General features: G+C 33.3%; 1 protein-coding gene across 1 annotated transcript; it reads right to left on the bottom strand.

Annotated features, from left to right (window-relative positions):
• Nucleotides 1-3,573: 3,573 nt before the first annotated feature.
• LOC123561919 (C-type mannose receptor 2-like) lies at nucleotides 3,574-23,604 on the bottom strand. The gene is made up of 8 exons (XM_053537690.1): nucleotides 23,595-23,604; nucleotides 20,983-21,062; nucleotides 20,516-20,597; nucleotides 18,785-19,000; nucleotides 13,110-13,189; nucleotides 8,331-8,412; nucleotides 4,717-4,932; nucleotides 3,574-3,587 (listed from the first exon to the last, which is right to left on the bottom strand). The coding sequence occupies exons 1-8, from the start codon at nucleotides 23,602-23,604 to the stop codon at nucleotides 3,574-3,576; spliced, it is 780 nt and encodes a 259-aa protein (XP_053393665.1).

The following is a 23,604-nucleotide window of genomic DNA, read 5'->3' as shown; positions in this document are numbered from 1 at the left end:
TTTTGATACAAGCAAAACTGTATTATCTGCACTATTATTTACCTACTGGTACTTCGTTTTATTATTGGCTTGTTAAAAGTTAATTTTTTACCATATGTAAGTTGACAGAATCATAGGAACCATGTCTTGAGGGGTAAATCAAACACAAATGAATAAATCCTTAATGATTTTGTTGTGCAAAAAAGTATGATATTGTGTCTTAAACAGTTTTCATTTTCCACTCAATTGTGTAATTGCAAGGGAAGTAAACTAATAGATCTCTACTTATAAGTACTAGCCCAAGGCAAGAGTTGTCATTCTTTGTGGATCACAACTTTAAATTAAAAATTAAAACTTCTGTTATTGATATTAACAAAACTATCATAAACTTCACATTTGTGAAATCATTTTTGGTTATTTCAAGGACTTGGAAATTAATTTCTAGACTTTATTTAATGTAATTCTATCATTGAAAATTTTAGGGCCTATCTCTACATTAAAGTGAGGATAACTGTATATTCGTCCAGTTTTAATCATTGACATTCCTGCTGTGTATTAGTAAGTTTTGTGAATAAGATTAGAATGTTACTTTTGCACATATACACATTGATTGGACCTCTCAGCCAAATTTCATACCTTATTTTAGGGATTTTTAAAGGGATGTCACGTTTTGAATTTCCAGTGAATAACAAAAAACAAAGAATATTCAGTTCTTTCCAAAAACCGTTATGTTATGATTCAACCAAATAGTTTCCTTTGTCTACCAGAAAGGAACAATTCTTATATCTTAATATTAAGGTTGTATACCTTTATAACAGACAATAAACTAAAACAATAGAAATTCATACGTGACTTCAGAGAGCTCAACAAAGCAATTTCAAGCACAGATATTAATGTGGAATGTAAAGTAAGTTACACACTACAATATCCGACCAAGATACTTACAAAAACAATGCATTTGCAGAACAGAGAGATAAAAATAATTTTGACAGCTCGTGAAAACTAATGACACATTTTGACAGGTATTTGAAGATTCGTGACTTAATTAATTTTTTTTCTGTTATTTCTTACTTCCAGTTTGATTTTCATAAGATGGGTATTCTATATTGTACCTTACAACTCATAAATTAAAATAAATTAAAAAGAATATATTATTACCTCACTGTCGTTTTGTCTATCACAGTCACGTACGAATTCCTACTGTTTCAGTCATTTGTCACTAATTAGAGCAACTAACAGTGTTGCAATCATACAAAACACAACCCTTATTTTCACATAGATATTGAGGATTTATCTAATGAGGACATGTATTTGAAGCACAATTTCAATACAGATTGTATATTGTAATAATGTTAAACTATCTCAGCTGTGACGTGTCCTTAAGACAATACATTTTCAAAAGTTTGTTGAATGTGTTTTGATATTTAAGTGCATTGTAGTTCATGAATACCAAGTTGAAAATTGATAATGGAACCATTTCTAGGCCCTTATTGTAAGTCACTCGACTTCTGTAACGGTAAATGTTTAATGTATTAAGGGGAATATACTCTTTTAGTTTTGGAATGTGGCATTCCTTGACCACCATATCTTTTCATATGCACTACTTTGTAAACAAACTAAATAATCTGTTTTAGCTTACATATGCAAAATGAAAATAAAGAGAGTGAACTTATTTCACTTTTTTTTCTCTAAACTAGAATCTGTAGGATATTGATAAATGTTTGGACAAGGTAAAGCACTATTATTTTCGCACAAAAAATATTAATTGTTGACTTTGAATGTACACAATAAGTCGTATGTAATTCAACAATAACTTTCTTGTTTGAGTTTTTCTCATTTTTATTTTAGTGAGCAATCCTTTGTGTACTTATGGCAGTTGAAACAGTATCCATTTCATGTACCAAAACTTTGTACTTTTTTGCAGGTAAATTTTATCATACCCCACCCACTTTTTTTTCTAATTTCAAAGTATGCGTCCCCTTAACGTCAGATGTTATTTCTATGTTCACGGAGTTTGATTTGCCAACTTGAAATGACAACAGTTTTCGAGGTCAAGTGTGACTGCTTTCATAGCTTTGAGTATTGTATAATTACCCCTTGGATATGGTGCCTGCTTTTTAATTTTGTCTTTTGGCAGTTCCTATGATATGCAGGCTCCATAACCTCAGATCCCCTTTCTAAATTCCAGTTTGTTTTGTTCCGCCCATTGTTTTCTCGTTTAGGACAAACCCATTATTTTAACTGGGGACCATACGCCGCTTTTCATGGAATTACACACTAGTGTAGCATTGAAGGTTCCTTGTGCACCGCCGTATGAACACATCTGCGGATGTCTCTAAATTGTTTTTTGTACTTTTAGCATGTGTAAATGTTGAGTTCTGGTCAACCCGGGGCTAGAGTGCGTGGAGGGTAGCATGCATTTCTACTGCCGTCCTTGAACAGGCTCAATCAAACCGAGCGTGCAACATTATCGTTTTTGTTGTGTTGGGCGACCTGTGGAGTTTCCACATTTTCTATTTTACCAATTTTAAGTGTGAGAAGGAACAATAATTAGGGTATAAAAAGGCGGTACTTCATTATTATTTACGAAAGTTTCCAAACCCGACAAGACTGAGCAAAATCTCACATGATGGTTTTCATAAAACTCGAGAAAATATAGCTTTTGAAAGATTTGAAACTTATTCTTTCTTTTTCTAGATCAATTACCAACCTCACTGGGTCAAGTCCCATAACTCTGACATGTATTTTGAGCAAATTATGCCCCCTTTTAGACTTAGAAAATTTTGGTTAAAGTTTTACATGCAAGTTATTATCTCCAAAACTAATGCAGATATTGATTTGAAACTTCACATGTGTCTTCGGGGTTATAAAACTAGTTGATAGCATCAAGTCCCATAACTCTGACTTTCATTTTTGCCAAATTATGCCCCCTTTTGGACTTAGCAAATTCTGGTTAAAGTTTTGCTTGCAAGTACATATAGCTATTACAAAAAGGCATATAGATTTGAAACTTATTTTTTCTTTTTCTAGATCAATTACTAACCTCACTGGATCAAGTCCCATAACTCTTACATGTATTTTGAGCAAGTTATTCCCCTTTTTGGACTTAGAAAATCCTGGTTAAAGTTTTGCGTGCAAGTACATACAGCAATTACTAAAAGGCATATAGATTTGAAACTTATTTTTTCTTTTTCTAGATCAATTACCAACCTCGCTGGGTCAAGTCCCATAACTCTGGCATGTGTTTTGGGCAAATTATGCCCCCTTTTGGACTTTGAAAATTCTGGTTAAAGTTTTACATGCGAGTTTCTATCTCCAAAACTAATGCAGATATTGAAGCGAATCTTCACATGTGCCTTCGGGGTTATAAAACTAGTTGATAGCAGCAAGTCCCATAACTGATATGCATTTTGGTCAAATTATGCCCCCTTTTGAACTTAAAACCCTTTTGATATTTAACCTTTTTGGGTAATATTTTCCTGCTTCTGGGACAATATTTCGAATAGTCGAGCTTGGCTGTCTTACGGACAGCTCTTGTTTCTCTCGTCTTTTCATCATACCTGCCATTGGGTTGTATCCCTTTTTCACAGATTTCTAATCAAATAGCCCTGCAAAAAGTTAAAATATACACATTTATCTTACAAATTGTTTGTTATCATAGAAATATTAATTCTAGGGAAATAGAAGAAACGCTTTCCCATTACATTATCTGAAGAAGAAAAAACAACTACGACACGCGGTTGGAAGTTACATACATTAATTATGAAATGTATATTTTGCTGCGTTCTTTGCTTACAAAGGGTCATCTTGTGGATATTCTAAATATCAAAATCTTTTACAGACAGCTTCTTCTGAAGTCTTGAATAGACCAATGATCATGGAGTATCAAGTAATTTTAGGCAGGGATTTGGAAAAGTCGAGTACTATTGTTATGCCAAAACTTTATTTCACAGTAAATAGCGATTTATTAGTGTCATGTGCCTTTTACTACACGAAACCTTATGGACACGTACTAAGTAAATAAAGTGGAAAAGAGTGATATTTTGGATGTTTGGAATATGTGCAATCTATCTTAAATGGTCAGAACAGTCACGTGATAAATAGTTGCGACTATGGATACGCGTTTCTTGTTTCTTATCGCCTTTGGATGGTCATTAACCCTGGGTATCAAGGCAGAACAGTGTTCATTATAATTTTTTTCACAATAATTTAGAAGGTTACTCTAAAATCATATGAGATAGTTCCATGAAGATCACTCTAGAATCATATGAGATAGTTCCAGTTAGTTACAGGAATATGGTATAGGAGTAAGTGTGTTAGGTAACTTATTGGCGAACATGTGTGTCATATGCAGGTTACGCATATATAGATAACTAACAATATTTATTTATATTGTATACCCTTATCAAATGCGCTCATTTGATTGGTCAAAAGAGGTGCATGCGCGGGTCCACAAAAGCGATATTGACTCGCAAATATGATGACTCTTTCTTATATGTATGAAATATGGGCCAGTCAAATGAGTGCATTTGAGAAGGGTATATAATATAACAATTATAGACTTATATTTCGGTCAATATATGTTTTTTACAGGTCCGTAAAACATATATTGACCTCAAGATAAGTAAATAACTGTAAAATAAACTACATCCACGTCATTTCTTTTGTGGTACTCTTAATTTCTCTGATGTTTTTGAACGTTACTGTCACCTGGTGGCTTGTACTGAAAAAAATTACCTTTCTCGCAAATACTGCCGCCATAGGAAGTAGAACAGTCCGGATGGTCGTTCCAGTGCCAATTATAGATGTCTAACATATCCACACATCCGCTGATAATGTCTGGCTCTCCTGGGTACCAGTCGTTGTAACTGATAGTAGTGCCATCGTACCATCTGTACTCTCCAAACTGGGCGTAGTACCGGGCACCTATCCAGTAATGAGTTGCACCATATTCTGTGGAATACAAACTTTACATAGAATGATCAAGACGCAGATGATTACATTTATACTTGCGTGCCTGCAGACTGGGTCCACTGTTACAAAATGAAGTTTAGGGAACAGTCTCAGGGTGCTGCCTCGCCATTGGTCAGTTCCAGAAGCTAAAGTTTTGAGACCTGACTAATAAACAACAGTCTACTAGCAGTATACTATAAGTTATAGGCTTATTTGAAAAGAAAATCAGAAATTAAGTTATAGAATATGAAGTACAATACTATTGTTGCGTGCATGTACTTTCAGCTATCAGTTTCAGCTTTGAAGCTATTCTATGCTAATAAAATGTTTTGGACTTGGAGCAGATAATACAACATATATATCAGAGTCTTGCCTCATTCCTATTATGTATGGCAGGTATTTGTATGAATATTTCAATATTTTCTACCGTTTAGTTTTCAAAAAGTTGATATACATGTAGGTTAAAAGTCTTCAAAATGTCTCTAAGGGTGTAAAGTAGGGACTTGCTTTTTGTTTACATATTAGGAAATTCCTAAATGCAACACAGTGCACCCTCACTATATATAGAGCGAACAATACAGGAAAGACTGAAATTTGTTTTTACAGAGGTTAAATTGTATGCTCACCGATCAACATTTTTACAATATAGAATTTCTTCACAAACTTTCAAAATTGTCACACAAACATTTCACTGATACTTATGCCTAGTGATGCAGTGGTTTTAGAAATTTCAAAGACATGAATACGAACACATTTTCAAGTGATCAGAGAGAAATGGCCATCGAAAGTGACAATGTCCACTTTTTTGTTGATGAATTACAGACATCAGTAGAACAGATTATGAACTCACATGCACCAATTATAGAAAAAACAATCATCCGTCGCGCTCCAAAACCCTGGTTCACAGAAAAACTCCTTTATCTTAAAAGCGCGACACGCAAATCTGAACGTTTGTAGAAGAAACATAGACAATCACATCTGTATGAAGCCTTCAAAACAGCACGTAAATAAATACGAAAGGAACTCAAACGTGAGAAAAGATCATCTCTCAGTGAAAAGTTCTAAATACCAGAGGTGACTCGAAAAAGCTTTATAAACTTGTATCTGGGACAACTGGCACGAAGTCTGAGAACCCTATGCCAACTGGACATGACAGTACACTGGCAGAGAAATTTCCAGATCATTTCTTGAACAAAATCGAAATAATTCGAGAATCGTTGGAACACTTCGATAATTTTCAACCATGTAAAAAAGATATTCCTTGTTTTGTTAGTCTTAAAGATCTGAGCGAGGAAGAAGTTAGAAAACTTATAAACCAACTACATACGAAACCATGTTGATACTCTACCAACAAAACTGCTAAAATCGTACTAAGGTGAACTATTACCTGTTATCACCAAATTAGTGTCGTTGCGTGACGGCGTTTTTCCAACGAAATGGAAACAGACAATTGTAAGGCATTTGTTTAAGAAAGTGGGACTCGAACTTGAATTTGCAAACTACAGGCCTGTTAGTAACCTCTCGTTTTTGTCAAAACTAATTGAAAAAAGCAGCTCTGTTCAGACTAAACGATCATGTAAATGAACACAATTTTCTACCCGAAAACCAATCTGCTCACAGGAGGAAAAACCATTCTTGTGAATCACTATTGTTACGTCTAGTAAATGATTTACTGGATGCTATGGAAATGCAAGAAGTTACGGCGCTAATTGCCATCGAATTCAGTGCCGCCTTTGATACTGTAGACCATGATATTCCCGTTGATGTGTTGAACAAGCATTATGGCGTTTGTGGAACAGCATTGATCCGGGTTGATTTCTATCTGCGGCCCAGAAGTCAACAATGGAATCCAAGGCAATACAAGAACTAGAACAATGTGTTATAACAATCAAAAACGGGTTGATTGAAAATAAGCTCAAAATGAACACTTTCAAAACCGAGTTCATCATGTTTGGTAGTAGGCAACAACTCTCTACGTGTGCAGCCGACAACATATGCAGGTTATGAAGTGAAATCAGATCAGCGAGCTTTATTCGATATCTAGGTACATACCTGGACAAAAATTTGAATCTAAAAGAGCATGTAAAACGAAAGCGTAGAACAGCGACGCTCAACTAGTTCAGAATAAAATGTAATATCTAATCAAAGAAGCTGCTGAAACTCTTGTGCTGTCATTGGTGATATCCCATTTAGATTATCGTAATGTCATTTGTGTAGTATTGCTCAAAGCGAGGTAAAAATGTAACGAATTAAAAACGTGTGCAAAACTTGTCCTAAATCGAAGAATGTATGACAGTTCTAAACAAGCGCTTTATGATCTTCACTGGCTACCCATCAAAACCAGAATCATATTCAAGATGCTCACATACGTGCATAATTGTTCAGTCAGAAAATCTCCGGAATATCTTTTAAAACCTCTCATAATACATAAAACAAACTCAGACAAGGAACATACGTTCTTCAAATTCAATTACTGGGTGCTTCGTTGTTCCTTTGAACAAGCGCCAAACGTTTAGTGACAAAAGTTTTAGTACTGTTGGACCTAAACTCTGGAACGAATTGCCTCTCGAAATCAGAAACATTACATGTTTCCTAAAAGAAGTTGAAAACTCATTATTTTAGAGATAACTTTGCACTCTTTTAGAGCCTGTAACTGTGATTTTGAAAGTATTGTGGTAACATGAACTGGATAATTTTTACTGTGTAAATACATTCGAATATGAGAAATTTTATCACTGTTTTATATAAAAGTACAGTTGTTTGTAATAACTTATGGTTATGTCACTACAGTAAACTTTTTACTTACTTACTAACAAACCTATATCTTAACATTTTTATATTTTATTAATCTTATCTTCTCAAGTTTTAAGATGCCTGATCTTTTGTTTAATACTTACTCAGTAGTTTATTTACAATGATGTTATGCTCATTTATTTCTTACATCTTTTAAATTGTTTTAATTTTTAGAGTAAACTTTTTTATGTTTTTGTAAATCGCCATTGAATATGTTTTACGTAAAAATAGGCGTTTAATTAAATAAAACAGTTTTAGTTTCAGTATGCAAACTAAGATATTATGGAATGTTTTACAATTATCCAATAATTAATTAATTAATTAAAACGTTCAATTAAAACCAGCTGCTTGAAATGACTGATGCTTAAGATGGTAAAACATCCCATCAAAAATGAATCCAAATTCAAATCAAAATACATATTTAACAAAATGTCTACATTACTACATATATCAATATTATCACAGTTAAAGTTAAGATAAAGGAAAGACTTAAATGGAAAACATGTTACGGAATAGACAAATCAAAACAAAGACATAATGTGGTGAATATTTTGCCAAAGACGCGCGATTTGATTTTATAATTCAAGTGGTCAGTTAAGACTTACCAGCACATTTCGCTCTTGCAAAATCATTTTCTGTCGCATCTTCAACTTTGAGTAAGTTAGCTCCCAAATCTGTGCAAGTTACCTGGAAAAAGACATTGACAGAAAACACGACAGTTTGAATGCTACCAAGTGCGGAAAGTAACGCTTTAAGCACTTATGATCCAGACGAAATAATACAATTTCAGCCGATCAAGATGCTATACGTCTCTTTTTTATCGGATTAATATACGCTAAAACAAGGAAGAAAAAAGTCAAATATATAAAATTAATGTTCCGTTTTATGTCACCTAATACGAGAGACATGTTGTCGCTGAACATGGCGTGGCTCCGCATCCGATACCCAAATGCCTATATATAGCCAGTCAAACTGAGTGAACTTGTTGTACTCGTCCGGAAGCATAGTAAATGCCATTTTTATCATATGTTTATCATAATTTAGAATTGCTTACACCAGAAAGTCCAAAAACTTCAAGATTTTAATTTTCTTGGCAATAAACAGACTTATACATATATGCTTAATATTCATTTACTTGGACCAGAATAAGTAACCACGCAAATATGTTCATTTTTCCACATCTTAGCTAGTTTAATGATGAAGATGTATGTTCTTCTTCTTACATTTTTATATTTTATTTTAAGGTTTGGATCTGTTTTTCTGGGACTGGGTTACACATGGGTACGGGGTGTTTACAACTGTCATTTTACTAGAGCTGTATATTAGTGGCTGACCTTAATGAAATTGTCTGTGCTATTTGTTTATGACAATGGGTAATTCCCTAAATGCCTGGAGGGCAGCCATTGGATCTTTTTACAACGAATTACAGAGGTTTAAAAGTCTATGTACTTTCATTATTGTCCATTACGTGAAATAGTACATTTCCTTTTGTTATGTCTCACGCTGTTATTTGAAAATTTGAAACATTATTGCAGTATTTTAGTTGATAAGATTAAAGGGAGACAACTGTTCCCGATTGCTCTTGCAAAATGTTTTCAAGATGCAGTCTTTTGCTCTTTATTGCTCTTCTGTGAAACTACTTTGAATTTAGAAGTCGTATCTGTTATTCTTTTATTATTAATTTTAAGTGGTAATACTGAATTAAATCCAGGCCCGGGAAGTGAATCTGATTGTAACTGTCTATCGATTTATAGTCAAAACATAAGGAGCATAAGACATAAATTAAGCTACATAAAAAACAAGTGGCTCGATTTCGATGTTTTATGTTTTACTGAAAGCCATCTAGATGAAAATGTAAGCAATGACAGTATCAGTCTAGATTTTCAATTAACAATTTACCGTAAAGATGTTTCATGTCACTCCGGAGGTTTACTTATGTATATATCAGACAATCTTATTTCAAAACGTACACATGAACTTGAGAACATATTGAAAGATTCGTTGTTGGTAGAGTAAAAAACTAAACATACGAAATATCTCATTTGTAATTTGTACAGACAACCTCAAGCATCTATAGATTTCTGGATAAAACTGAACAATTCCTTAGAAAAAGCTCTTGATATGTGTGATAGATTAATGTTAGTAGGAGATATAAATGAGGACCAACTGAACATCAACAACCACAAATTTAAAGACATTCTCCTAATTAATGATTTACATAACATAATTAAAGAACCAACAAGAGTTTCAAATCATTCATCGACCCTTATTGATCCTATTGCTATTTCTAATACTATTGAAGTTTACAATGCCGGTGTCTTTTTAACTCCTACAGAAATAAGTGACCATTTTGGAACTTAAGCATATATAAAATACCCTAATAATATACCTATAGCGTATAAACGAGAGGTTTGGAACTATAATCGCGGTAATTTTGATGAACTTAATAATTTGATTCAAAATACTGACTGGTCATTTTTAAATTCAAATTCGATAGATGTGGCATGTGAATCTTTTACAAACGTTTTATCGAATTAGCTAAACAATGTATTCCGACATCTTTTGTTACAATAAGACCACACGATAGACCATGGTATGACTTCGAAATTCTCAGAGCTTCAAGAAAACGTGACCGTTTAAAGAAAAAAGCTCTGCAGACTAATAGTGTATCTGACTGGAATTCTTTTAAGCGCATTAGAAACAAGGTAAACAACTTAAAGCATCATGCTAAGGAACGTTTTTATAACAATTTAGAGTTTTCTTTGGAGGAAACAAAATCGACCAGTCCGAAGTTTTATTGGAAAACAGTAAAAACGCTGATAAAAACAATAGTAGTGCCAACAACAATAATATACCAACATTAGTTGTCGAAAATGATAGAGATGATATTTACTATACCACTGATAGCGAAAAGGCAAACTGTTTTAATGAGTATTTTTCCTCTGTGCCAAGAGTTGATGATTCTAATGCACATTTACCTAACTTTATGTTAAAAACAAATTCTACCTTACATATATCTCCTATAACTGAAAGTGAAATTGCTGACATAATATCTTCATTATTAACTAATAAAGCTGTAGGTCCTGACCATAAGTCATAGGTTACTTAAAGAAACACGTTTAACAGTTGCGAAACCTCTTAGTATCATATTTAACAGATCTGTTCATGAAGGTATTTATCCCAGTGCTTGGAAACTTGTTAAAGTAATGCCCCTTTTCAAAAAAGGAATAGAAAATAATCCATCGAATTACAGACCTATTTCCTTAATACGTTGTGTCGGAAAAGTCATGGAAAGAGTAATTTTTAAACATATCTATAACCATTTATACTCCAATAACTTGATCTATTCCCTACAGTCTGGCTTTTTACCTGGTCATTCAACTGTCTTTCAGCTAGTAGATATGTATCACCAAATATGTGAATCTTTTGACGAGAGAAAATCAACTTGCATTGTTTTCTGTGATATATCTAAAGCATTTGATAGAGTTTGGCACCGCGGTCTTCTTTTTAAACTTAAGCAATACGGCCTAGATGATACACTACTTAGTTGGTTTGAGAGTTATATTTTGAATCGCAAACAGTCTGTCTTTGTTGGTAGTGAAATCTCGAGGATACTCCCACTAACAGGGCTCGGTCCTTCGACCTCTACTTTTTTTGATCTATGTAAACGACATAACTGAAACTCTTTTAAACATTACCCGTTTGTTTGTAGATGACAGCTCCTTAGCTGTAACTTCTTATGATGTGAATTATATAGAATCTGTATTAAACAGTGATCTAACCACAATTATCCAGTGGTCCAAACAGTGGTTAGTTGATTTTAATCCTAACAAAACTGAAGTAATGTTTTTTTCTAATCTACAAGTAAAGCCATCTCTTTATTTTAATGGTAATTTACTAGATTATGTTGATTTTCATAAACATTTAGGTTTAACTTTATCGTCCGATCTTAAATGGCACGAGCATATTAGCCACATAGAAAAGTCTGCATCGAAAGTTTTGAGTTCTATGACAGCACTAAAATTCAAGTTAAAAAGATCTACTCTAAATCAAATTTATATTTCATATATGAGACCTATATTAGAGCATGCATCTATTGTTTGGGATGGATGCACTGTACAACAAAAACAATCCTTAGAGAAATTACAATATGAAGCGGCGCGTATAGTTACAGGATTTACCAGGTCTGTCTCAATACAAAATTTATTTCAAGAAATAGGATGGGTCTCCTTAGAGGACTGACGAAATATTCAAAAGCTTATTACAGTTTATAAAGCTAAAAATAGTCTACTCCCTGAATTCTTGTTAAATATTTTTCCTCCTGTTGTAGCAGAGATATTTAATTACCCTTTGAGAAACAATGATAACTATGTAACAATAGCTCGAAGAACTCAGATTTATAGTAACTCATTTATACCGTCATCTGTCGATCTATGGAATTCACTTGATATAAATATTAGAAATTCTGAATCCCTTAATATATTTAAATCAAGGCTAAAAGATTTGTTCAAAGCACCAACAATCCCAAACACTTTTGATTGGTAAAAGACTGCCCTCAATATTACATGCAAGGTTAAGAAACCGATGCAGTAATCTGAATAACGATTTATAGAGAAACCATTTAAGAGATAATCCCAGTTGTGATTGTGGGTATCCCATCGGGAATGCTGAACGTTATTTCTTTCAGTGTATGAAATTTAGAGAACAAAGAATCGACCTATTTCATGAAACCAGAACTTTTCATCCTTTAAATGACACACTACTATTATTTGGATCTGACATGTACTCAGACGAAAGCAGTTCACTAATTACTTTTGGCGGTGCATAAATCTATCATAAATTCTAATCGTTTTCAGTGAGAATAGCTGTGACTTGTAATTTCTACCAGTACCTAACATTTGATTTTGACTATTAATCAAACCTCAATTTATCACAAACGAATACAGGTACTCCTGCCCTTGCCTAGCTTCTGGGAAACAGATCCATGAGGGGAAAATAGCAATATCAACATCATATATAACATTAAACTAGCCACATTTTTCTTTTTTAGTTTCAGTCATACTTTGGTCTTTTCTTCATTCAATCTTTTGTAATACATGTTATATGTTTATTTCGTAAAAGTAATTAATTCTATGTAATAGTTAATTTTCAAGGGAAGGGCCGTTTACTAATGTTGGCAGAACTTGTGGTCCGACCCTATTGCTATAATTCAATTGATTGTTATTATCCATATGTTGCTGTAATGATATAAATACATGTATTATAAGCAATAAAATATGTTTAAACTAAACTAGTAACCACGCGAGCGTAATAATTAATTCTCTTTTTTAATTTTCACTTAAAGCAAATCAATAAAATGACATCTGTCAAACACATGAACTTACTTTTGCCTGCTCCCATGACAACAGGTTGGTATTGAACTTGTAGCAGCGTCCGTCAAATTTCCCCCAGCCAACATCACACTCTGATAGGAAAACAACAGCTTTATTTAAAATACATTCAAACCTTTTCGAAAAACACTACCCTATATAAAAAGTGGTCTTTGTTGACATTGCTGATTCATTTTCTCTTGCAAAGCGTATTCTTCAATCTGTAGACGAAATAAAACAAGTCAAATGGTTTATCGCGGCCAGAAATTTGTACAAACCGGACAGAAGTTGCGAAATTGTCATTTGTGCAGGAAAGAAGCGTTTACCATAATGTCCAGTACTGGACACAGGTATAGTGACCATGCACGGACACAGCCAATTTTCTCAGAGGGGGTCCGATCCCCTGCCTCTCCCCCCCCCCCCTGGAAATTTTGAAATTTAGCACTTCATTTTTTGCATTCTGGGACAGTTTTAGGGACTAACCTGTTAAATTTGGGAAAATGATAAAATCAACCTTTCTTGAAGGTAAAATTCTTAGTTTCTTTTAGATAAATAATATGAATTATGTCGGGGTCGTATGTAGCAGCAGCATATCGAACTTTCTGTACTATGCGGGACAGCTTAAGCCTAGCTGGAGAAAAATCGATAATGCGACAGGTATGATCGTTATCGTCCGTAAATTTTACGTAAACTTCCGAGATTAAGCGGGGGTCATAAATCACCTTATCTACAAAATCGATATTTATTGCCTTCAGGTAATAAGTAATTTAGTCTTTACTCTACCTAGCATTTATGTTTTAAGCGGATTAAAGACACTTGTAGAGAGTGATGTTTGAGATATAATAAAATTTAAGTAAAATAATAAAGAAAATAAGTACTTAAAGGGCATATCATATCTTTTCCTTGCATCTTTATTTACATATTTTGCTTGTAGTACCAGAAAGGTATGTAGTCGTTCCAGGTAGTACTTAAATGTCTTTTTACACGTGAAAGCATTTTATCATTTAAGTGTGTAAGTCAACATTGTAATATTTCAAAATTTGTTTAGCAATAAACGTGTTTACATCAACACAAACTATAACACTGTACGTATATAATAACCACATGAATAACTTCAGTTTCATGTATCACCGTAGAATACTGAAAACCTAATATGCAAATATAAATGTGTACGCATGTTAACAGCTTTTCTCTTTTCTATATATTGGTATGAAAATAGAATCGCTTAATTCACAGTCAAGTCAAATGTTAGTTTTAATTTATAACTTTGTTAAGTATACTAAACTCGGGAACTAACTGAAGAAATTTAACTAAAAAGGAAATGTAACACTGTGTAATTTGTCCATTTCTTTACTGGCCTTACGGCAAAATTTGTAGTTTCCTATGCACCTAACACCCAAGTTGCACGTGCGAAATATGTACTTGAAAGAAGGTGACAAAGTTATTCAGAGATTGATGCCCACGGAGCGATGTACCCTGTTTTCATGGACGGAAGCCTGTACACTTCAGAATTTGTAACATTACATTTAAAAATCAAATGTTTTTAAGTGTTGCTTGAATAAGCAATAAACAGAACAGATAATGATCTTGAACAAGCAATACAATGAAGCAGTCGAAAAAAAACATTCGTAATGTCTTGTTTACTTTAATAAAGAATAAAACATAAGCATTGTCTTTTTATTAATTCCCATTTTATTGCCGTTATTAAATGCCTCCTTTTTTCAAAGAGACATGTGCTATAAAAGTGCGAAATATCACCCCCATAATTATCCATGCATGGTGTTAAAATTTTATTACAGTGAAAAGGTAATAAAAGTAACAAGCAAGGGACTATCTAATTAAGTATCAGTTAGAGCTTACTCAAAAATTTATATTTATTACATCTGATTGAAATAAAAATCCCGATATGAAACTGTCAGTTTCTAAATTAATCTTCGCTTACGCTGTCAGAGTTGCTAATAGATTGAAATACGGATAATTTACTCTCCATCTTATCATTCATTAATATGTATCAATTGTCATTTAACCATATTAAAACACTTCGCTGAAGCGAACTGGTTAAAGGAAAGGTTGAGGAATCTTGCGTGTCAAGGTGTGTGCAAATAACAAAATTAAATCTCACATTTTTGACAGCTGAGGATTTTCTTCATCCAATACAAGGATCATATTTTGATGTACTTAAGAAAACAATTGGACAAGTAATCAAGTTGACACTTTCTCTAAGTACAGACAATTTCATCTTTGTGTCTGCCTTTTTTTCCCCAATAAAAGGTCCCATATGTATCTACTTTTGTTTACCTCTGGTCCCTTCTTTCACGCATTCGCATGTCAAAATATGTATAACCTTTAATCATTGTTATTAAAAATAGACGCAAAATAATTAATAAATTATGATGATTACGTCCAGGTATTTAAAAACGTAAATTTACTTTGACATAAAACGTGTCGTAACTGGAAACTACCTGTATACCGAGTCGTCTGCTCGCACTCGGAAAAATCCGGAAAATTCCGAGTCGGCCCGAGTCTTCATTTTAAAAGTAATAGTGATGTTATAAAACACCCAAAGGGTAAGTTAAATAAAGTATTTTTTAAAACTATTTTTGCACAGTTGAGTCGAGCAATAATTATTCTGTAGAACATCACCGGAGCAAAAACGATTATTTTCACCGATTTCAGTAATTTGAACAATATACAAACAAAACTTACCCTAAATTTTAGCTAAAAATAGACATCTTCAATTGACGTCAATGGAAAACAAGGGTGGTACGTTTAAAAGCCCAAAGGGTAAGCGAAAGCGTAAACTTACAACATTTAAAATTATATCCTCATTTAGATGAAAGATAAAATCAACGAATGCCAACGAAGCGAATTCGTTATTTTAAACCATTTAAAAGATATAGCGAGTAAATCGAAATTATCCTTCTTTATTTAATGTGTCAAAAAATCGATAATACCGATTATTGGAAAAATTGAAAGTTCAATATGCCGCATATACTTTACATGCAGTCCTAATGTTGCCTTTTTCGAAAAACATTTTCTTTCCTTCTTGTCTTCTTTCCTTTTTTAAAGATTTTCCAGAGGGGATCCGTACCCCCGGTCCCCACCCCACCCCCCTCTGGATCCGCGCATGGTGACATATCATGCTTTCTGTTTATGCAGGTAAACTTGTGTTTGGTTAAATTTCAACAGAGCACAATTGTCTGAACAGTGTACAAACTCATTACTGTTTTTTCAGGCAAGGGTGGAAAAAAAGTGGTAGACAATGAAAGCAGTAACATTTTTATTTAAAAAAAAATAAACAATGAGACAAACATTTCCAACATCTTTGGACGGTTCAAAAATCCCATGTTAAACATACGATAAAGCCCGAAACGCGTGAAAATGTTCCGAATGTAAATCGGGTGAAGAAGGCGCTCAATGTATAGAGTTAGATTATGCGTCTAGATGCTGTACCAGAGGGGTCGGTCAATTGTGGGTTCTTGATTAAACTTGGCGAGTCTACTTACTTATTACTTGAGGATGAAAAAAACGTGTTTTTTTAAATATTGCTCTTAAACAAGGGAGGCGGTTGAACTACTAAAAGTACAACAACAGTTAATTCACAACAAATCGTATGGTATGTTTTATAATCAGTAGAAGCTAGTCGTATTTACGCTTATGAGACCTGTTTCACCCATAAGTAAAGAATTCACAGGTCCATCATAAAATATTTTCCCCAGCGCGCATATACTTTACCTATTCAATATGATTTGAGGCGATCAATAAAACTTTTCTTTTAAGCACTTTTTATTAGATTCATTCAAAAATTACAACGCAAGAGACATATTGAATCCTGGGATGTAACACGAGTTTTTTAGCAACAGCAAAAACGTGAGAATATCCTGTCTGCCATACTAGAACTGTGGATTCTAGAGTGTTTATAAACACGGACGCCCTTTTATTTACACATTTACCCACTGAATTATTCCGACACCACTATTTGGAATACCCTACAAAATTACGTTTAAATGCATCTTCAGTTAGTCAATTCGAGTCTTTGTATGTAAAGTAGAGCAAGTTATAATTCTAATTTAATACATGTGCTATGGTGTTTGTATGTTTCCTACAACTACATGTCTGTTGAACTTTTTTATTCAGCATTCAAGGATGTATATTTAAATATATTTAAATGTATATATTCTAGTTATATGAGGGTCTCGTGGAAGATTGACATTATTATTATCATTATTATTTAATTTATTATTATTACTATCACTGATGATGTTGTTGTTGTTGTTGTTAACAACTACACGTTCGTATATGCTATTATATAAGATCAGAAAAATTTGAGAGTGTCCAATTAAGATATAGGAAAAACATGTATTTAAGCAAATTGCTTACACCCGTCCCTAAGTGTCACCTTTAACATAAACAAACCTGAAAACCACAGAGCTCTTGGTATACTATATAGACACTGATACATTGCGCTACAAACGGCATTTCTGGAATTGCAGAGACGCCTAATCAGATTTTAATCGGCATAGGAATGAGAAAAAACACAGGGACTTAGGTCGGGCGAATGTGGAGGATGCGGCAATTAAGACTATTGATCAACCGGTCGTCAATAGTCTTAATTTGTTGTTTAAAATTGGTCTCACCCCAAATGCTCATAATACTGATATCAAGGAATACTTCGTAACGGTTATGCCTGTATTAAATCGCACCGTTCATGAAGTGAATCTCAAATAATACTGATTCCAGGTACATTTGTATCATGTATTGTTTTAGGAAAATAAGTCCTAACAGTGTGGCAAATTTTTTTTGGGATTGGGAAATGTTGCCGAATAGGCCTGTAAAAGAAATAATGACAGATACATGAATTTAAAAGTGTAATCATGGAATAATTGTTCAGTTTCTTAATTAAGAGAAAATTCCAATCACATTTTCTTTTTTAAATGTTATAAAATAGTCTAAAACTATTGTTACACGTGTTAAGATGATACAATGTTATGGTACAAAAAAAAGTAATGGATACTATACGGTTACTTGAAACTAAACTAGGACATATTGTTCCATATTCAATTAATACAAATCTCTGTTCAAATAACACGGTATCGGGTACTGACGAATATTAGTATAACTTCCTTCGAGTTATAACTTTAATTCCTTTTGCAACCAAAGCATAACCGCATTGCTAATCTGTAGTGGCTGGATAAATTTGACAGAATTGTTCTTGCTTTAAAAAAAATCATAGGCGAAACAAAATGTTTCTTATTTGGAATAAACAAATAAATAAGAATAAATAATGTGTGAATAATTCTATTTAGGGTTGTACACTTGTACTTTTTATTTGTGTTGCTTAAAAACGAGTTCTACAATCAATGCATTATGTCTGAGTTTTGAGACCAGACTCAGGTATTAAGTATTTGCTTTCAGAATCTTGTCTTAAAACTCTATTTGAGCCGTGCCATGAGAAAACCAACATAGTGGGTTTGCGACCAGCATGGGTCCAGACCAGCCTGCGCATCCGCGCAGTCTGGTCAGGATCCATGCTGTTCGCTAACAGTTTCTCTAATTGCAATAGGCTTTGAAAGCGAACAGCATGGATCCTGACCAGACTGCGCGGATGCGCAGGCTGGTCTGGATCCATGCTGGTCGCAAACCCACTATGTTGGTTTTCTCATGGCACGGCTCATTTTATATTGATGTACCTTTCTCACAAATACTGCCACCATATGTTGTAAAACAGTCCGAATGGTCATTCCATTTCCAGTCAAAATGGTCTAAAAGATCTACACATCCGTTGATAGTGTCAGGCTGTCCTTGGCTCCAGTCATTGTAAATTATAGCGGTACCATCATACCATCTGTACTCTCCGTACTGAGCGTAGTACCGGGCACCAATCCAGTAGTAATATGCACCATATTCTACGGCATATAAACATACATTGTTTTTTGCATTTCATTGTAAGAAATTTGAGCTTGGTCAGAAGTAAACAACAGTTTCAGAACACAGCCTCGCCATTGGTAAAAAATAGGACAACCCATCAAAAAGAAGGGAGTGGTCTGTTATAGCAGCCTATAATGCTTTATGGAAAATTTTATTCGCTTATGTGTACGGAGCTTTGTTTCGACTTTTTTTATGGTTTAGATTGTTATATAAACTCATACACCTTCATTTTCATCCGTCAGAGGTTCGTCAAAATCCCGAGAATTTGTACCTGTTACGTAAACAAAGTAAAAATATCGACGAAATGTGCCCGAGCTATTGTAATCCTCTGGTATGTGAGAATGATACACTTTGGAAAGATCTTTAAAATCTCTTAATATATAAAACAAAACTGCTCGTTAGAGGTTGATACAGCAAGGGTTGACCACATTGGCAACAACTTTACTGCATTATATACACTATTCCCCGCTTCGGGGGAAGCCCGTCACAGGTATTTGAATAAAAATACTGTTTCAACTTAACTTTCAAGATGACTGACCCTGAATGATTAACCATGTGTCAATGTACATATAAGAACATGCAGTTAATTTGATCACTTACCTCAAAATTCTGTGACACGGTTCCTACAGGGTCACCTCTAATCGAAAGTGATACTGTGTAAGATATTTTATTTCATTTAGTGACCTAAAACATTTTGTATCAACAATGACTAGAACCAGATTTATATTATGTATTACGAGATTTAATAGACCTTTCCAAACATGCATACATTTTACGCCTATTCTAAACAAAATTGTTACCAACCTTTAAATTTTTAGCGAATAAATATTTCATGAAGCATTATATGTCACATACGTCACAGTAAGTTTGTAAACGATAAATTTCAATGCTAGGCTAATATGACATGAAAATTAAAACAATATTAACTTTACTACTATGTATTGTCTTTAAAATGATAAAGTTTTGTAATAATATATTGATAGAATATTTTATCGCATACTTTTTAAGTGAACTTCTAGGCACACATTATCTTACTCTACTAAAATTAACAAAATACATGTTTTGAAAATATAAACGTACGGTAGTACATAGGTATATAAGAAAAAAATAAAGTTCATTTTTTACAAATTGAAATAAAATGCACATCATTCTAAATGTATCAATGGGCATTAGGTTGGATCGTTTTAATATACAATTTTCTTAAAATTTTGAAGATTTTTACATTGCTATTTGCTTCATGCTTATTGGCCAATTTCATGACATAGATTTCTAAATTGCGAATATCATTTTAATGTTGTTTTTAAATGCATGAATTCGCAATGGAAAAATTAGGTCTTTGACGAAGAATTCTAAACTAGTCGATATATTTTAAAAAGTCAAAATGTCTATACTGCTGCCTTCTAGATAGAATGATGTATACGATATCAACATCATGATAAAGTTTTTAGAATAAAAATGTGGTGCTCATAATTCCAACTACGATTAAAAACAACCTGCACACTTTGCCTTTGCAAATTCATTTTCAGCGGCATCTTCAACTTTGAGTAAATTTGATCCCAAATCTGTACAGGTTGTCTGAAAATATTGCAAATAGTATGCATTCTTATAAATTTGCGTGAATATTTGGACTTTTGTGCCTTGGACTTCTAACAGTTTAGAACGAAATACCTTGACAGTGTCTATAGTCGCCACAAATTCAAGACAAACATATTGTGCAGAAGTTACTAAACCGTTGCAGCGATTTTGAAACAACGCAAAAAAATGACATTCTTCTTGCATTTTTTACCAATATCTAACTTTTCTTTTCACCCACTTCATCATTTTCCAGTGTCATATATACATTCTATGCCAAACTTGGTGGAAATGTATATGTTGAAAATATTCAGCCAAACTATGTGCGAGTAGCTTTAAAAGGAATAGACTAAAGACTAAAGTAACTGGTTAAATTGGTTTCCATTACCTTTGCCTGTTCCCATGACAAGGGGTTGATATTAAACAAATAGCAACTTCCTCCAAACTTTTCCCAGCCATCATCACAATCTGATAGAAAAACAATAATTTCGAGTGTAATACACTAATTCTGGGAAACTCAGTGCAAAAAAAGTCAAACACATCTTGAAATATATTAAACAATATCAAAAGAAACCACTTAAACATGTACTAAATATTTGCATGGCTTATAGGCTTACATCAAAATTGCTAAGTTAATCAAAACATTGATATCTGAAACAAAATGGCACAAATGGAAATTCGAGAATCTATATAGATCTAGAATTTAATTAGAAAGCCATTCACTTAAAAATTAAAAATTAAAAAACAACAACAACAACAAAAAAAGCATTAATCGACACTGTAAGCCAGCAAATACAGTATTAAAGTCAAGGACTAGTTCACCATGTAGAGAATACACAATTTTCTGATGAGTAATCAATTAAAAACAGTAGAATCGCCTCATATAGCTTTTTCTTTTTTAATATTCTTTTTTTTTGAAGATGTTATTAAGTAAAGTACAATTCTGTGTTCTCTGTGTGCTCTTGTAGCTTGGCATCATGCTTGTTGTTTTCGTTTCCAGAGATAAGTTAGGGACATATTTCATTGCAAAGCAATATTGATTTTTAACTGCTGGTATCAGTAATGTACTCAGAAAATTATATGTCAAATGAATATGATGCAATGGTGATGTGAATGAAGTTATATTATATCTTTAAAAAAAAAGGTCCAGAAAATTCGAATGAATTCTAATGATTTATGTTGATTTTAAAGTTATGCATACGCAGTAATCCCTTTAATGAGATATGAACGAATGTTAAAAAAGGTCCTAAGTACACCATACGTAAATATCCAGATATGAATACTCACACCATACCCCATGCATAAAATATAATGTATACTTTGGGTCCAAAAAGCAACTCGGCAATTATTGCTGTAACAAGGGCACACAACTAAAATAACTAGTCTGGCTTTATTAAATTCAGTACACGTACTAGTTCAGGTATCCCCGCATTTAGACTCTGTGTTGTTATATTTTCTTGTCCTTTGAGATCATGGGGAGCATTACATTTTACTGTCATAGAATCCCGCTTAAGCCAGTTGCGGTGGTGGGGGCGGGAGGGGTCATTAACACTTATAAACAAACTGGGTCTACTATTATGTTGTTCGGTTGCGTTCTATGCTTCCAAAGGATTTTATCAGATTTTATTGTCATAGGTCACTTATGCATGTGTGTTGAGATAGAACAAGTTTTGCCTAATGATGGCAACTTTACCATGAACAAACCCTTATAGCCCATATTTCAAATAGAAAAACTTTGATTAAGACAGATTTCAATATTTTAATGCTATAAAAAATGGACGGACGACGGACATCGAGCTTCTAAACGCTCGCCATGTTCAATTCCAAAAATAGACAATGATGAAATGTGAGAGATATTGTAGCACTTCCACACAATTACAAAATTTCAAACTCATTAAATAGGCAATAAATTACATTTTACACGATTCATCTACAACAATATCGAATAATCAATAAATGAAATTGTACACGATTCATTTAGAAAATATCAAAACTTAACAAATTTTATTGTATACGTTTCATTTAGAATGATATCTGATAGAATTAAATTCAATAGTATTCTAACTCGATTCATTTTCCTATTAAACAAAGAAGGCTGGCTGAAAACAGTGAATAAATTTTTCTGACGTCACAATTATTGCATCATAGCGTCAAACGGCATAGCGGCGCGCTGGAAAAGAACCCAATTGAAAACGGGCAAATATATAATGAATGTCTTCAAGGATGTACTTTAAAACCCTTGGTAACGTGTTAGAATCGAAATAATATATCTCATTTAGTGATTTGCTCTTGAATAAAATCATTGCTTGTCGTTCAGATGCGTATTATTATGCCCTCGTGATATAGCTCTAATTCCTTCGCATCTGAACTTCCAACAATGATTTATTCAGCAACAAATCACTATATGAGTTATATCATTTCTTAAATAAATTGCATTGTACACGTTTCATTTAGAACAATATCAAGCAGTAATAAATTAGTTAGTAATAAATTACATTTTAGATCTACACGCTTGATTTAGAACAATATCACATTGTAATAAACAAATAGTAATAAATTGCATTGTGCACGTTTCATTTAGAACGATATCGAATACTAGATCTAGTAATAAATTACATTGTACACAGTTCATTTAGAACAATATCAAAAAGTAATAAATTATATTGGACACGATTCATTTAGCACAATATCAAATACATGTAGTAATAAATTACATTGGACACGATTCATTTAAAACAATATTGAATAAGTAACATGATTCATTAAAATCTGTATTAAGTAAAATCTAGTAATTAATCATTTGTAACGCATTCTAGCGATACTGTGTCACCACTCAACGACACCACTCAACGACATACCTATTTTTATTTATTTTTAGTTCATACCTCCTTGTTCTGAATAGTAAAGCCTAAAACCAGAAGAAAATGTAACTTGAGCGTTAGAACTAAGTGGATGTGTAGAATGAAGCAAACATATTCCTTCGCTCCGCTTGTAACTCACGGCACGGCAT

This window comes from Mercenaria mercenaria, chromosome 2 (genome assembly GCF_021730395.1).
Source record: "Mercenaria mercenaria strain notata chromosome 2, MADL_Memer_1, whole genome shotgun sequence".
In the NCBI taxonomy this organism is placed as follows: Eukaryota; Metazoa; Mollusca; class Bivalvia; order Venerida; family Veneridae; genus Mercenaria; species Mercenaria mercenaria.
This window is presented reverse-complemented; position numbering and strand designations above follow the sequence as displayed.